The sequence below is a fragment of the Oncorhynchus kisutch genome, linkage group LG21 (assembly GCF_002021735.2).
Source record: "Oncorhynchus kisutch isolate 150728-3 linkage group LG21, Okis_V2, whole genome shotgun sequence".
Taxonomy (NCBI): Eukaryota; Metazoa; Chordata; class Actinopteri; order Salmoniformes; family Salmonidae; genus Oncorhynchus; species Oncorhynchus kisutch.
The window spans coordinates 24,026,865-24,044,254 of record NC_034194.2 but is presented as its reverse complement, the minus strand read 5'-3'; the positions used below and the strand labels follow the sequence as shown (position 1 = coordinate 24,044,254).

The 17,390-nt window shown below is 43.1% G+C and overlaps 2 protein-coding genes across 7 annotated transcripts in view; one reads left to right on the top strand and one right to left on the bottom strand.

Annotated features, from left to right (window-relative positions):
- Positions 1 to 6: 6 nt before the first annotated feature.
- Positions 7 to 10,214, top strand: hebp2 (heme binding protein 2). The gene is made up of 5 exons (XM_020455204.2): positions 7 to 146; positions 324 to 459; positions 577 to 712; positions 6,315 to 6,495; positions 6,679 to 10,214. Exons 2-5 carry the CDS (start codon positions 382 to 384, stop codon positions 6,860 to 6,862), a joined length of 579 nt encoding a protein of 192 aa, XP_020310793.1. The 5' UTR covers positions 7 to 146; positions 324 to 381; the 3' UTR covers positions 6,863 to 10,214.
- A 1,221-nt stretch (positions 10,215 to 11,435) lies between these two features.
- The window catches only part of nhsl1b (NHS-like 1b), a 167,814-nt gene continuing 161,859 nt past the window's right edge, over positions 11,436 to 17,390 (bottom strand). For all 6 annotated transcript variants that reach the window (XM_020455029.2, XM_031800331.1, XM_031800332.1 and 3 more), the window contains one exon: positions 11,436 to 14,181. In XM_020455029.2, the coding sequence (XP_020310618.2) occupies positions 13,515 to 14,181 (667 nt within the window). In that variant the 3' untranslated portion in view covers positions 11,436 to 13,514. The remainder of the gene's footprint in view (positions 14,182 to 17,390) is intronic.

Sequence of the window (17,390 nt, the reverse complement as noted above, 5' to 3'; positions counted from 1 at the left end):
TTTTGTAACAACAAACGCACCACTCCCCCAATGACCTCGCCCTCCCTGTTATGAAACACCTACATTTTGACCATTTTGTAATTTCTATCCAGGAAAAACGATAAATACATAGCTAGTACATTGACACACCAGTGATTTAGAAGAAGGTAAGGACTGTCTTTTTAGACTCTTTATCTCGCTAGCTACCTGTGGGGAGAGGCAAGTTGTTGTCGTGAACATGACTATCTATGAACAGGTTGTGAATGATTGATTTGAAGTTATAGTTGTTTTGTGGTATGATCAGCCAAGTTGTGTTTTATATTAGTTTGACCTTTTTTCTTTAGCTTTGAACATCAAGTATTGAATGAGAAGGACTTTAGGACTGGTCAGAAACCTCCCACAATGCTGAAAACAATTGGGCAAGCTATTTTTTCGACTACTTTGCAGAATCCAAAGTTTACACCTAACGAGGAGAATAAGGTTGGTGATTCTTAGTACCCAGTCAGCTTAGATATGGATATACCTTTTCTGGATGAACAAGTACAAGTTTACAACAAGTGTGTGTGTGTGTGTGTGTGTGTGTGTGTGTGTGGTCAGGCTCCTGACTATGAGGTCCGTACCTATCAGACAACCAACTGGATAAGCACTACTCTGACTGGTATGGAGCAGCAGGCTGCGATAAGCACTGGGTTCCGACGCCTGTTCAGCTACATCCAGGGCAACAACCACAACAGTAAGTCACACTTTCAGTCATTAGGTGTTAGGCTACACACTTAGAAACAAACATGCTTACATGCACTTTAACTATTGCTCAGTTGGTAGAGCATGGCGCTTGCAATGTGAGGATAGTGAATTCGATTTCCAGGACCACCCATATGTAATATGTATGCAAGCATGACCAAGTTCCTTTGGATAAATTTACACTGAGTGTACAAAACATTAGGAGCACCTTCCTAATATTGAGTTGCACCCCCTTTTGCCCTCAGAACAGCCTCAATTTGTCGGGGCATGGACTCTACAAGGCGTCGAAAGCATTCCACAGGGATACTGGCCCATGTTGATTCCAATGCTTCACACAGTTGTGTCCAGTTGGCTGGATGTCCTTTGCGCGGTGGACCATTATTGATATGCACTGAAACTGTTGAGCGTGAAAAACCCTGCAGCATTGCAGTTCTTGACACAAACCGGTGAGCCTGGCTAGGGCTGTGGAGGTAATTACATTTTGTCAGCCAATTATTGTCATGCAAAAGACTGCTGGTCTCACGGTAATTGACCGTTAATTAACATAAACACGTTTAGCATCTCCAGGCTTCCACACATACAAGCTGCTATGTCTCCAACTTCAGCTATATATATATATATCTCAATTTAACATACACCATCACAATAAATCCATTATTTATTGTAGTCAGGTCTAAAGAAATATTATGATATGAAGAAAATATATTTCAGAATATCAGTTGGCCTACTGTATCTGGCTATGCTCCATGCCAACGGCTGTAGGCTAGTTAATTTGGCTGACAAGATATGCTTATAAATCCTGTGCATTTCTTTTATGAGTTTATAGTAAGAAGATTATAATTGATCTTAGCTATAAAAAAAAATGAAACACATTTTTTTTCCCCATTACTGAGTGAGTGCGCATATGGCATGGCTATATTGAGTGTATAAATGATCACTTGAAACAGGTCCTATATGCTAGAGTTATTTGGCAACTTTAGTTGTGAATGAAACAAATCTTAGAATGTCTTAGAAATCAAATCATATATGGGCTCCCGAGTGGTGCAGCGGTCTAAGGCACTGCATCTTAGTGCTAGATACAGCCTGGTTCGAATCCAGGCTGTATCACAACCGGCTGCGATTGGAAGTCCCATAGGGCGGCACACAATTGGCCCAGCGTCGTCCGGGTTTGGCCGGTGTAGGCCGTCATTGTAAATAAGAATTTGTTCTTAACTGACTTGCCTAGTTAAATAAATGTAAAAAAAACAAATTGCATGGAGCAACTATAGGCTATTGATGATTTGAAAAAGAAGCAGAACAAGCTTGTGCTCTGTTCCTTGCCTCAGGCTGCACAGCTGTTCTCTCATCAACTGATTTTCACCCATCAGACTATTCTCAATTTAATCTTGTCTTTACTGATATGTCAAATTAGTTTCGATTTAGAATGGCCCATTATTAAATAGGCAGGGGGAAAATGTCTTCTGTATGGACTCAAATAGGGAATTCTGTGTGTGATGTGTCACCCAATTAATTATGAAAATTTTGCAAATTCAAAACAATCCCTATTACTAGGCTGTTCAAAATCAAATACAAATTGTAGACTAACTGTAAGCCGCCCTGCACAATCAATGAATCAACAGCATGTTTCTTGTTAACAAACTATATAGTTTTGGCAAGTCGGTTAGGACATCTACTATGTGCATGACACAAGTAATTTTTCCAACAATTGTTTACAGACACATTTAATTATCTATCACAATTCCAGTGGGTCAGAAGTTTACATACACGAAGTTGACTGTGCCTTGAAACAGTTTGGAAAATTTCAGAAAATGATGTCACGGCTTTAGAAGTTTCTGATAGGCTAATTGACATCATTTGAGTCCATTGGAGGTGTAACTGGATTTATTTCAAGGTCTACCTTCAAACTCATTGCCTCTTTGCTTGACATCATGGGAAAATCAAAAGTAATCAGGCAAGACCTCTGTAAACAAATTGTAGACCTCCACAAGTCTGGGTCATCCTTAGGAGCAATCTCCAAATGCCCGAAGGTACCATGTCCATCTGTACAAAATTTAATATGCAAGTATAAACACCATGGGACCACGCAGCCATTATACCGCTCAGGAAGGACACGCGTTCTGCCTCCTAGAGATGAACGTACTTTGGTACGAAAAGTGAAAATAAATCCCAGAACATCAGCAAAGGACCTTGTGAAGATGTTGGAGGAAACAGGGAACAAAAGTATCTATATCCACAGCAAAACGAGTCCTATATCGACATAACCTGAAAGGCCACTCAGCAAGGAAGAAGCCACTGCTTCAAAAGCGTCATAAAAAAGCCAGACTGCGGTTTGTAACTGCACATGGGGACAAAGATCATACTTTTTGGAGAAATGTCCTCTGGTATAATGAAACAAAAATATAACTGTTTGGCCATAATGACCATCGTTATGTTTGGAGGAAAAAGGGGGAGGCTTGCAAGCCGAAGAACACCATCCCAACCGTGAAGAACGGGGGTGGCAGCATCATGTTCTTAAAGCTTGGTCGCAAATGGGTCTTCCAAATGGACAATGACCCCAAGCATACTTCTAAAGTTGTGGCAAAATGGCTTAAGGACAACAAAGTCAAGGTATCGGAGTGTCCATCACAAAGCCCAGTCCTCAATCCTATAGGAAATTTGTGGGTAGAAATGAAAAAGCGTGTGCGAGCAAGGAGGCCTACAAAGCTGACTCAGTTACACCAGCTCTGTCAGGAGGAATGGGCCAAAATTGACCCAACTTATTGTGGGAAGCTTGTGGAAGGCTTCCCAAAACATTTGACCCAAGTTAAACAATTTAAAGGCAATGCTACCAAATACTAATTGAGTGCATGTAAACTTCTGACCCACTGGGAATGTGATGAAAGAAATAAAAGCTGAAATAAATCGTTCTCTCTAGTATTATTCTGACATTTCACATTCTTAAAATATAGTGGTGATCCTAACTGACCTAAGACAGGGTATTTTTACTAGGATTAAATGTGTCAGGAATTGTGAAAAACTGGGTTTAAATGTATTTGGCTAAGGTGTATGTAAACCTCTGACTTCAACTGTATTTTGGAGCGTAGCGTAAGGTAACCAGTCCATCTAGTGTGCATAATATAGTCCACACTCAATTATGTATCAAAGAAATCTTACATCAGTTTAGTTGTTTTTCTGCAGTGCATAATATGCAGTAGACTATGTATTGTATAATGGCACAATCATAATTTAAAATATTTTTTTTCTGGGCATCAGCTCTAATATACATGAGTGTTTTTAATTAATCATCACATTAGAAAGCACTGTCCATTTCGTTTACGGTGTTTCAACCTGCTGTTTAACTAATTTCTTCAAATTTATAATCACAGTGAGGTGAGTTTATAAAGTACTAGAGGCTGTTTTGATGATGTGTGATTTGATACTCGATTGCATTTGCACCATTCTCATAAGTTACGACAAATGCGATTATGCATGTAACGCTTTATTATAAAGGTGCATTATTATGGTGAAAATGATCTTCATCGACACTTTTGTTGTTATACAAAACTTATCAAACATATACAGTACCAGTCAAATGTTTGGACACCTACTCATTCAAGGGTTTTTCTTTATGTTTACTAGTTTCTACATTGTAGAATAATAGTGAAGACATCATCAAAACTATGAAATAACACATATGGAATCATGTAATAACCAAAAAAGTGTTAAACAAATGAAAATATATTTTAGATTCTTCAAAGTAGCCACCCTTTGCCCTGATGACAGCTTTGCACACTCTTGGCATTCTCTCAACCAGCTTCACCTGGAATGCTTTTCCAACAGTCTTGAAGGAGTTCCCACATATGCTGAGCACTTGTTGACTGCTTTTCCTTTACTCTGCGGTCCAACGCACCCAAACCATCTCAATTTGGTTGTGGTCGGTGATTGTGGAGGCCAGGTCATCTGATGCAGCACTCCATCACCCTCATTCTTGGTCAAATAGCCCTTACACAGCCTGGAGGTGTTGGATTATTGTCCTGTTGAGAAACAAATGATAGTGCCACTAAGTGCAAACCAGATGGGATGGCGTATCTCTGCAGAATTCTGTGGTAGCCATGCTGGTTAAGTGTGCCTTGAACTCAAAATAAATCACAGACCATGTCACCAGCACACCACCTCCTCCATGCTTCATGGTGGGAACCACACATGCGGAGATCATCTGTTCACCTGCTCTGCATCTCACAAAGACACGACGGTTGGAACCAGAAATCTCACATTTGGACAGATTTCCACCGGTCTAATGTCCGTTGCTCATGTTTCTTGGCCCAAGCAAGTCTCTTTTTTTCTTATTAGTGTCCTTTTAGTAGTGGTTTCTTTGCAGTAATTCGACCATGAAGGCATGATTCACGCAGTCTCCTCTGAACAGTTGATGTTGATATCTGTTACTTGAACTCTGAAGCATTTATTTGGGCTGGTAACTCTAATAAACTTATCCTCTGCAGCAGAGGTAACTCTGGGTCTTTCTTTCCTGTGGTGGTCCTCATGAGAGCCAGTTTCATCATAGCGCTTGATGGTTTTTGCGACTGAACTTGAAGATACCTTCAAAATTCTTGACATTTTCCAGATTGAATGACCTTCATGTCTTAAAGTAATGATGGACTGTCGTTTCTCTTTGCTTATTTGAGCTGTTCTTGCCATAATATGGACTTATTTTACCAAATTGCCCTATCTTCTCTATACCACCCCTACTTTGTCACAACACAATTGATTGTCTCAAACCCATTTAAGATGGAAAGAAATTCCACAAGTTAACTTTTAACAAGGCACACCTGTTAATTGAAATGCATTCCAGGTGACTACCTCATGAAGATGGTTGAGAGAATGCCAAGAGGGTGCAGAGCTGTCATCAAGGCAAAGGGTGGCTACTTAAAATAATCTCTCATTTAAAATATATTTTGATTTGTTTAACACTTTTTTTGGTTACTACATGATTCCATATGTGTTATTTTATAGTTTTGATGTCTAAAAATAAAGAAATCCCTTGAATGAGTAGTTGTGTCCAAACCATACTCCGTTCAAGGCTTAAAAATAATGATTTAACCTGTCTCCTCCCCTTCATCAACACTGAAGTGGATTTAACAGGTGACATGAATAAGAGATCATAGCTTTCACCTAGTCAGTCAATCATGGAAAGAGCAGGTGTTCCTAATGTTTGGTACACTCAATGTATGTGACCCACGACCCTACAGTGAAGTAGGAACTAGTGCCAAACGAAAGATTGCAAAGTGTGTCTCAAGTGATAGCAGGTGCACATATATTTTTTACGAGGGTGTTGTGCATCATATTTCTGTGTGTTTAGGGCATGTGAAATATGGGCAGTAAGTACATAGGGCAGGTGTGTTGTGTGGGCAGTCGTGGCTTTAGTGTCTGTTTAGAAAATGTGATATCCTTACCATCTAATGTCTGTATGTCAGGGACACATGGCCAGTATTAAACTTAGGGAGTCACTATCTGTGTCACTGTGTGTGTCTGTCATACCCACAGTCTAACTGCCTGGTCCTGGTTATGTGTTGCGTATCTGGCCATCTATCATTGGCTTGTGTGTATGTGTCTCCCAGAGGAGAACGTGGAGATGACAGCTCCAGTGACGTGTCTGGTGGACCCTGGGGCTGGCCCGGCCTGTGAGACCACCTTCACAGTGTCCTTCTATATCCCAGAGGAGCACCAAGCCGCCCCACCCCTGCCCAGCGACCCAGAAGTCTTCCTGGAGAACAGAAAGGAGTTCACTGTGTTTGTCAGGTAATGGACCAATACAGGTTTCGCTCACCTGCTGACGTTTGAAATGTGAGGCAGTATAGGGCCAGCAGTTAGTGTTCATGACCACGTCTGTGAGTAGTAGACCATAGACCACGACACCAGTATCCTTTCTTTCCTTCCCTCATAAAATATATCCTTCGTCATGCTCCCTGTCTTTCCATGCAGGACGTATGGGGGTTTCACCAACATGCAGAAGAGTCGTGAGGAGCTTCTGAATCTGCTAGAGAGCCTCCAGAGGGACGGGGCACGCTACAAGGACATGCCCTACTACGTCTGTGGCTATGACAGCCCCTTCAAACTAGTCAACCGCAGAAATGAGGTCTGGATCCTCCAGAAGACAGAGCCATAGTAACAGTTCAAAGGGGTCCCTACCTTTCTCCTCGAAGTATGCACTTGAACACTCATTTATTTAGAAGTATTGGATTGGTGTAGGCATGGACGACCAGATACACTTTATATCAGTGGAGGCTGCTGAGAGGAGGATGGCTCATAATAATGGGTTGATCAGAGCAAATGGAATGGCATCAAACACATGGAAACCATGATGTGGTTCCGCTCCAGCCACTACCATGAGCCCATCCTCCCCAATTAAGGTGCCAGCAACCTCCTGTGCTATATATACAAAAGTATGTGGACACCCCTTCAAATTAGTGGATTCAGCTATTTCAGCTACACCCGTTGCTGACAGGTGTATAAAATCGAGCACACAGCCATGCAATCTACATAGACAAACATTGGCAGTAGAATGGCCTTACTGAAGAGCTCAGTTGACTTTCAATGTGGCACCGTCATAGGATGCCACCTTTCCAAGTCAGTTAGTCAAATTTCTTCCCTGCTAGAGCTGCCCCAGTCAACTGTAAATGCTGTTATTGTGAAATGGAAACGTCTAGGAGCAACATGGCTCAGCTGCGAAGTGGTGGGCAACAAGCTCACAGAACGGGACCCCCGAGTGCTGAAGCGCGTAAAAATCATCTGTCCTCGGTTGCAAGACTCATTTACAAACTACCTCTGCAAGTAACGTCAGCACAATAACTGTTTGTCGGGAGCTTTATGAAATGGGTTTCCGTGGCTGAGCAACCGCACACAAGCCTAAGATCACCATGCGCAATACCAAGTGTCGGTTGGAGTGGTGTAAAGCTCACCGCCATTGGACTGGAGCAGTGGAAACGTGTTCTCTGGAGTAATGAATCACGCTTCACCATCTGATCCAACGGAATAATCTGGGTTTGGAGGATGTCAGGAGAATGCTACCTGCCCGAATGCATAGTGCTAACTGTAAAGTTTGGTGGAGGGGAATAATGGTCTGGGGCTGTTTTTCATGGTTTGGGCTAAGCCCCTTAGTTCCATTGAAGGGATGATGGGAAATCTTAACAAATAACAGCTACATTCTAGACAATTCTGTGCTTCCTACTTTGTGGCAACAGTTTTGGGAAGGCACATTCCTGTTTCAGCAACAAAATGAGGTCCATACAGATGGTTTGTTGAGATCGATGTGGAAGAACTTGACTGGCCTGCACTAAGCCCTGACCTAAACCCCATCGAACACCTTTGGAATGAACTGGAATACCCACTGCGAGCCAGGCATAATCTCCCAACATCAGTGCCCGACCTCACAAATGCTCTTGTGGCTGAATGAAGTCCCCGCAGCAATATTCCAACGTTAAGTGGAAATCCTTCCCAGAAGAGTGGAGGCTGATACAACAGCAAGGGGGGAGCAACTCTACTAATGCCCATGATTTTGGAATGAGATGATTGATGAGCAGGTGTCCACATACTTTTGGTCATGTAGTGTAGCTATCTTAAAACAGTCTTATTAATTTTCATTCCGTGAGGGGGAGTCAACTGGTGCACACGTTGGGGAGGAAGGTAAGGAACTGAACAGAATAGCACCCATTCCCACTATGATTAGAAAAAGATATGCAGCTTTTTGAAGCATAATCACAAGTGCCTAAGCAATGTCTGTGACCTTTTGTAATAATGATAGTACAGTAATAACCTTTCTGTTGATATTTAAAGAAACTAAGAGACAGATGTCAAGGAGCTTTTTAGATGCTCTTAATATTCAGGTCACTGAAGGGACTGATGATATACTGTAGCTGCTATTTGAGACTCCTTTCTACTACATTGTATACTACAAGGGACTTCAAAAATAATTTAACTCCATTCTGTTAGATGCTGGCATGACAAGCACCTATATAAGCTAACATTAGCACTTCTTCAGAAAATTAAATATACAGGGAAGACCTTTGAACTTTGACACTGAATTCCTGACTCACTTAACTTTTTTTTTTTTAAGCTTCTCAACTTTTGTGCTCTTTTACTTTGTACTTTTCATTGTAGAGGCCTTGCATATTCAAACTGCTAATTAATGGTGGCAACTATGTCCATTTTACGGAGGACTTGGCAGTGTGGCTTAGCTCTGAGTGCTGTGTTGTATGACTAGACATGCTTATGGACTATTGCTGAACTATGGATTACTGTGAGAAAGTCTCAATGATGATGTGAAAATGTAATGTGTGTCTGCATCTTGTCCCCCCCCCCCCCAAAAAAAATGACACATTTGTTGGGATATTATGATGTAAACTGATATTAGGTTGTGAAAGGGACAGAAGCTGGATCAATGGAAAAATGTATTATACACTGTGTAGTAAACATTAGGAACACCTGCTCTTTCCTTGACAGACTGATCAAACTTTATTTGTCACATGCGCCGAATACGACAAGTATAGACTTTACCGTGAAATGCTTACTTACAAGCCCTTAACCAACAGTGTAGACTTTACCGTGAAATGCTTACTTACAAGCCCTTAACTCTTCTTGAAATTCACTGTTGGTTAAGAAAATATTGACCAAGTAGACTAAAATAAAAAGTAACACAATAAGAATAACAATAACGTGGCTAAATACAGGGGGCACCGGTACCGAGTCAGTGTGCGGGGGTACACGTTAGTTGAGGTAATTTGCAGGTGGGGGTGAAGTGACTATGCATAGATAAACAGCGAGTAGCAGCAGTGTACAAAAAGGGAGGGGTTGATGTAAATTGTCCGGTGGTGATTTTAGTAATTGTTCAGCAGTCTTATAGCTTGGGGGTAGAAGCTGTTGAGCCTTTTGGTCCTAGATTTGGCGCTCCGGTACTGCTTGCTGTGCGGTAGAAGAGAAAACAGTCTCTGATCTGGTGAAAGCTATGATTCCTTATTGATGTAACCTGTTAAATCCACTTCAAATAGTTTAGATGAAGGGGAGGAGATGGGTTAAAGAAGGCATTTTAAGACTTGAAACAATGGATTGTATATGTGTGCCAATGAGGGTGAATGGGAAAGAAAATATTTAAGTGCCTTTGAACGGGGTATGGTAGTAGATGTCAGGTGCACTGGTTTCTGTCAAGAACTGCAACGCTGCTGGTTTTTCACGCCCAACACTTTCCCCTGTGTCTCAAGAATGGTCCACCACCCAAAGGACATCAGGCCAAATTGACACAACTGTGGGAAGGATTGGAGTCAACATCCTTGTGAATTGAGGCAGGATGGTGTTTCTTATGTTTTGTATACAGTGTATATTGTGTTACATTCTTTACTATGATTTATTCAAAGAAGGAATACTTTTCACTATTACATGATTGTGGATGTATAATGTCTTAATTTATGTACTATTTTACAATCAATGTGTATGTAAAACGTGATTAAATACATTTAAAATGTCTACTTTCATGGAGTAGTCTGTGTTTGGGCTTTAGTTCCTGAGAGCAGTGCTTTTGGAGGTTGAAATCCTTAGGTACACAACAAATCTGTATGTCTTACAAACTGAAGGTCATGACTCTTCACAGCCAGCTGAAATCCTGTTTCATCCATACCTTTCGCTCCCCCGATCTCTCTTTCCTATCCTCCTCTCACAGTCAGGTCAGTGTGTGCGGACTCATCTTTATTTTTAGGAGAATTGTTCCCCATATCATGTTCAGACGGTCAGCAGAACCAGGGCAGGACACTGCTGTATTGTCTGCTGCTGCTTAGTCAGAGACATGTCCCATGCCTCATGGCATTGTGAGACTTCAGATATTTCCAATCAAATTGTATTTGATACCATACATTGAGTATATTAATTAAGAAGAAATTGCTTCCCACACAGTTTTGAATTACTTATGTACAGTAAATTATTGAACTGTTGAATAAATGATGCATATTGGAAAAAAACAGTAAAGATGTTGAGTCAAGGGTTTTATAATGAAGAGCATTACCAAGTCAATAGGAAATGTCCCAGTACCATGATCTTATATCTGAAGATAGGTTGGCTGACTAGGGTCTGTATGGGGCAGTGACACTTGAGTATTGGAAAGAGGGCAGATAAAGCATGTCACTGGAATGATGATGGGAGGGAGAGAGGCGTCGCATTGATTGATGTGACAGTGAAATGTTGGGACTGCTGTCTGGAATATTAAAGGGGAGATGGAGTAACACAGTTAAATATTCAAGTGTTGCGGGCTACCAGTCAGCCCAATAGTGGGTGGACTGCTAAAACTAAGGGTGCTTTGTTGTTCTATATAGCACCATTTCATATAGCAGTGTGTGGATTGGTGAATATGCCAAGCCAGTGTCCCTATGGAGATAACTTGGACTCTATTACAGCAACCAACACGGTCTCTATCTTCATGGAATATTAGAAGAGGTGACATTTATGCAGTGTCACTATATGTCACAGTTATGATGGCACAACAGTGGAATATTATGTGACACCCGGTGACGCAGAGTTCTAACGGGACGTCCAGAGGTGAGAGGCATAAGGGATGACCTGGAGGAGGAAGTGGGGGCTAAGTGATGGCCTCTGAAGTTTTCCGGATGACAGTGGGTGCCATAGCAACGGTGCTAACGAGGCGGTGATTTGGGCGGCGGGCTGGCAGATGGTCGTGAATCACACAGAGGTAGAGATGAGACACTAAATATCAACATGTTTTATTACACAGACATATACACAAGAGGTTAGCCTGCCTGCCTCCTTTACATCCACCTTTATTTCATTCTTCCCCTCCTCTTCCTCAGCGAGCTGAGATTGAGACTTCATAAACTCCCACCATGAGCCGGATGGGAGACGAGCACTGAATCATGGCTGGGTCTGAACTCTGCGAGACCCATTGGTCACAGGTGATTAAACCTGGGTTGTTACAGGCTCTGAGAGTAGGAAGAGTCACGCTTGTCACCTCCTATGATACATCAAGTCAGATTTACTGAGCTTTTGCACCAGGGTGGAATATTTTTGTTAACCACTGTTGTACCTCTTTAGGTTTTTAATACCACTATAAATGTTACAATATTTGCTCTAGCTTTGTAAACCTAGCCCGTGAACTGTGGTCCAGGCTCTCCACTTATTCCTGCACCTCCCGATCCTTCCCCGCCCCAAACCTTTCCTCACCTCCCGATCCCTCCCCGCCCCAAACCTTTCCTCACCTCCACCTGACTGCTGGTTGTCTGGGGCTGGAGTACTGACTGCTGGTTGGCTGGGTGTTGGGAGTACCTGACTGCTGGTTGGCTGGGTGTTGGCGTACCACGTCACAACCTCACTATTTTAAAATAAATAGTCTACAAAAGAAAAACACTCCCTTTCAACAAGGGCTCCAAAAAATGACAAAGTCTTTGAAAACAAGTAGTGCTACTTAAACCTTTTTTAAACAAAAAGAACCATATAAAACTGCGCATGAGAGAGAAACCTAGTAGAAACGTAAACTGCGTGATGGTAATCATAAGCCCTAGAAGGTTCTAGTAGGTCATGTCATCAAACTCCACAATACTGGACCTCGGTCAATAGGTCCGGTCCAGTACGGCTAATCACAGATTCAGATTGTATCCATATTAGCATAAACAGCAGGCTACATTTAATTGTTTAGCTCTTTGGTAACCAAAATGATCACAAATAAAAATGACAAGTTTGCAGTTAATATTTTTCCATTTGACTTTTTTTTTTTAAAGATGAATTCTTAATTTCCAAAATGAAGGAAAAGGAGGATACCTAAACACAGGCTTAATGATAAAACAATTCTAAACACATGGTTTTAAAATGACACAAAGAAAGAAAAAGCACATATGGACAGTGCAAATCTACAAACTAAAATTCTAAAAATCCAAAGTTTTCCAAACCTCCATATTAAATCCATCATATTGGCTGTGTGTCTTGTGTAGAATAGACGTAGCCATTGTCCATGTGCGTCTCTGCACCTGCCTGTCCCTATGGGGCAGTCACGAGCCCTCTGCACTTCCCCTTTACCACTGAAAGTTCCAGCCCCTGCAAACCACAGACTTCAAAGAGCAGAAAGAAAACTGGAGCTGTGTCCCGGAACCATTTGGTGTACCGTTCTGTTACTGTTTGCCACATGTTCTATATTGTTTTACCATACATACTCACAAGCAATGGTATGTTAAGACTCAAGATAACAGGAGATGAACAGCAAGCAGAGCAGAAATACACTGCATTTAAGCCACCTTCAAGTTCCACATTCCAACGCCTGACTAACTAATGGCACCACTGCAGCCAAAATAAAAACAACTTGTCACTTTTCAATACCTTCATATCACCTTAGCTTTTCCCTTAACCTTAGAGAAACCTAAAAACTACAGGAACCCTGAATACAATCAGCACCTCTGAAGCTCTAACAGGAATATTTTTTTAATTAAAACGAGCAAACAAACAAAACGGGAAAATCAGTCTTTGGAAAAAAAACAATAATGATGACTTTTTTTGTAACACAAACAATGGGTTATCAAAATGAAATGCAGGAAAATTAGTCTTGAAATGCTGCAGCTGAGTCGGTCTCCACTTCAGACTAAGAACTGTCCGGTCGGTCTGAGGGCCAGTCAGGTCCGCTTCCTCAGAACCAGGTCCAAAATCTACAGGATCTGGAGCCAGGGGTGGGGCTCAGGGGGCACATGAGTCTCTGGAGGGCCCATCATTGGGCCCAACCCTCCCCGGCGACCATGAGTGAGTTCAAGTCCCTGTATCCAGGGGGCGGTCCCTTCTATCTAACTACTGCTCTCCTCAGATAAAGTGCCGTTGGAACCCTGGAGCGGGGGGAGGGGCAAGGGGCAGGGCTGGCTGTCAGGGACGTCTCCACACTCTGCGTTCTCAGCTAACTCTCCCTCACGCTCGCAGATGACCGTCATAGGGCTGCTCAGAATGCGGTTGCGGGCGTTGTACTTGCTGCTGGCAGCAGAGGGCGGCGTGCGCGATCGCCCGTACTTCATGCCGCTCAGTGATGATGATGGGGAGGAGTAGGACAGGCCCTCGTTGCGGGCCCACTCCTCTGGCGCCCTCTTGCTGCGACCTGGGGAAGCGCAAGGGCTGTGTGGTGTTGTCGGCGATGATGGTGAGGAGGGCGGGTCCAGGGAGGACTCGGAGCGCGTCCTCTGGAAGCGCGGGTCTGTGCAACGCAGCATGTCGGCGGCCGACATTCGGAAGCTGGTCTCGGAGCGGCTTCCCTTCTTCAGGAGCAGAGCCTTGAAGGTGTCGCTGCTGGTGGCAGACTTACGCAGGTTGCGCTGAATGGAGCCTGTCTGCCTGCCCATGGACAGCGAGGATACTAGGCTGGGGGAGGCACCCGTGGGGGTGACGGGGGGAGACGGACAGGGGGAGTGGCCCTGCGGCTTGTCCTCCTCAGACTCCTTACGACCCAGGACCTTCCGCTTGGACCTAAGGGTAGAGGAGGAAAGCCTGGTTAGGGACATGGTTGGTTAGAGACATTAAGCTGAGGTTGGAGTGATGGATATATAGGAGAACAGGGTTAGTGATATAGTGCAGGCTGGGTAGGAGGACAGCGGGTACAGGACATATACAGAGGGTGGAGGGGTAGAGAGGGAGCGCGTGGTTGGAGACTGTCCAGAGTCCAGACCAAAGCTTAGAAGCAATTCTTCAAACACATCTACTCAGATCAACACTTAATGAAACATTCTCTACTACTCTATGGCTCAACCAATGATGGAACATCAGTACTAACTTTTATTTTTAAAACAAAGCTTTCCTCTAATAAGACATGGCAGTTGGCATACACACCCCTTCTGAACATTGTCCCAATTCAGCCATATGTCAACAATGCCCCCAGCAATCCCAGGGTGCATTGCTTCAGAAGCCTAGAAGAAGCGAGGGTAATCTAACATAGAGGGGGTGATTGGAGCAGGGGCTGGGAAGCGGGGGAGGAGAGGGCTGGTGCTTTTAAATATTTGATTCAAAATGCGAAAACTGCACACATTGCAACTCTACGGGAACGCTAAGAGGTGGCACAATGGAATTCATCAACAACACTAACTGGGAAAAGTGCCCAGAGCTTTTTTTAAATCTAAAAGACAGTTCAGCCTCCTTGCCAGCAGGGGCTGCCATTCTCCTCCTCCACGACACCATGTCTACCTACCATAGACACCCAAAAGTAGAAATGCGTTCCTTAGTCATAAGCGTTGTGCTAAAGCCGTGGCTAGGAGGGGAGATCAGATTAGCACAGGGAAAAACAGCATAATTAATCTGAGTCCAGGGGTTGCTTGGGGATTATGGCGCTAATCCAGCGCTAGCGTTACCGCAGGGAAGATACAGGACCGGCCAATTACAGTAATGGGCTACTTGCCACGCCAAACCTCTCTAGGCAAGGGGCGCTCAAACGCTCACTCTGCATTCCCCCGCTGCACCAGGGAGGAAGAAGAAGAGGTGGAGCTAGAAGAGTGTGGAGGACAGACAGTGACATGACAAAAGGGATTTAATGACATAGAGGAAGGGTGAATGAGGCAGACAGACGCAACATTTAATCCTTCAGATCAGGTCCAAAGACAGAGAGGTTTAAGTAAATCAACGGTCTTTAACAGAGAACAAGAAATAAAGACAAGCACGATATATCCATGATGTAATATGGAGTCCATGACAGACAGAGAGAGATCCGGGTATGAGAGAAGACTGAATAGGAGTCTGTTATTTGAGGCTGGGATGTCTGAGGGACGGCTGTGCCCCAAATGCAACCTCAATACTGTGGGGTCCCATGAGAGCTCCAGCAGTACATTAGCCCATAGGTTATAGCAGCAGGGTTACGTAACGTCTCTCTCTCTCTCACACCTGATTTAACCAGGCCCAGTCAACACCACATCTAACTCCCCGGACTGATGCTGATCTATTACACACACAAACTACAGAGATAAAGGAGAAAACACAACGAAGGAGGTAAGGTGAGAGAAAAGGAGCGGGGAGAGAGAAAAGAATATCAGAGAGACAGACAGAGCAAAGGGAATAAGAGAAAGACAGATGGAGAAAAAGGGAAATACTGATCCAAAGTATGAAGAAATACAAACACACACAACCATCACACAGGTTTTGAGTGGTGCATCGATTTCTTTCTTTCAATACAATGTTTGATTGTGAGAATCGCTCCAGCCAGTTTCATCCTACCCCGGCTGTGGTTGTGATAACAATCCATTCAGGTTTTAATCATTCTCTCCCTCCATTTCTCATCAGTTACTGAGTAGTGAGAGGGAGAGAACGCAGAGAGGAGTAGAGTAGAGAGGGTAGAGGGAGCACAAGGCAAACAGTGCTGGGTTTACCTCTCGTCAGCAGTAACAGCTGGTGCCCTAAGGTCTACATATACACACTGTAGGCTTCCCTCCTTCACAAGGCCTAACTTGTCTTTGCCTCTAATATAGCCTACAAAGATATTAGAGTTAGGAGAAATCCACCAGGAAAAGTAAAGCCCGCAAACACACACACACACAAACACACACACACACACACACACACACACACACAAAAGCCAGTAGAAATAAAATCCCCTGAAATGAAATCCTGGGATTCTCGGGAGCTCACTGACCATCATACCGCTGCACGTGACCAGGATACACACACACACACACCGGTTGGCTGCGTGAGCAAATGATGTGTGTGTATGCTCCATTGAACACATGCACATGTGTGAGAACGTAGAGAGTACATGCAGACTGGAAGAGCAGAGTGTACCAGAGAGAGTGAGAGACAGAAAAGCTCTTAAGTGAAGCCTCTAACCTACATCAGGAATGTGGCTTCTGATTTAGGTTCAACTAGCTCAATAATAAATGAACCATCAGATTTTCATTCACTAAGAAGAAGTAGCAACAGTCATCAAAATAAAAAAGTGAAAAGGTTTAAAAACAATAATGCAACAGTTGGACACTGGATGAAGATACTCCAAAACATATAGAATGTTTTTAATCCATCAGATAATGACTGAATTATAGCACATAAAACATTTTACTGGCTCGGATAATGAATGAATGGAGTTCATGTTTAACATATATTGTTAAATGTAACTTTCTTTTTCTTCGAATGCACTTATACACTGAGTGTACAAAACATTAAGAACACCTGCTCTTTCCATGACAGAAAGACCAGGTGAATCCAGGTGAAAGCTAAGATCCCTTATTGATGTCACTTAAATCCACTTCAATCAGTGTAGATGAAGGGGAAGAGACAGGTTAAAGAAGGATTTTTAAGCCTTGAGACATGGATTGTGTATGTGTGCTATTCAGAGGGTGAATGGGCAAGACAAAATATTTAAGTGCCTTTGAACGGGGGATGGTAGTAGGCGCCAGGCGCACATGTTTGAGGCTGTCAAGAACTGGAACGCTGCTGGGTTTTTCCACGCTCAACAGTTTCCATGTGTATCAAGAATATCCATCATCCAATGAACATCCAGCCAACTTGACACAATTGTGGGAAGCATTGGAGTCAACATGGGCCAGCATCCCTGTGGAATGCTTTAGATACCTTGTAGAGTCCATGCCCCGACCAATTGAGGCTGTTCTGAGGGCAGAAGGGGGGGTCAACTCAATATTAGGAAGGTGTTCTTAATGTTTTGTACACTGTGTATATACATTTTCTTATGTTAGAAAATATTT

Excerpts from the sequence above, each read along its gene's own strand:
- hebp2 (XM_020455204.2), top strand. The coding sequence starts at position 382 with ATGCTGAAAACAATTGGGCAAGCTATTTTTTCGACTACTTTGCAGAAT. Across the intron at positions 460-576 it reads CACCTAACGAGGAGAATAAG|GCTCCTGACTATGAGGTCCG; the intron begins GTTGGTGATTCT and ends GTGTGTGGTCAG. Across the intron at positions 6,496-6,678 it reads GAGTTCACTGTGTTTGTCAG|GACGTATGGGGGTTTCACCA; the intron begins GTAATGGACCAA and ends CTTTCCATGCAG.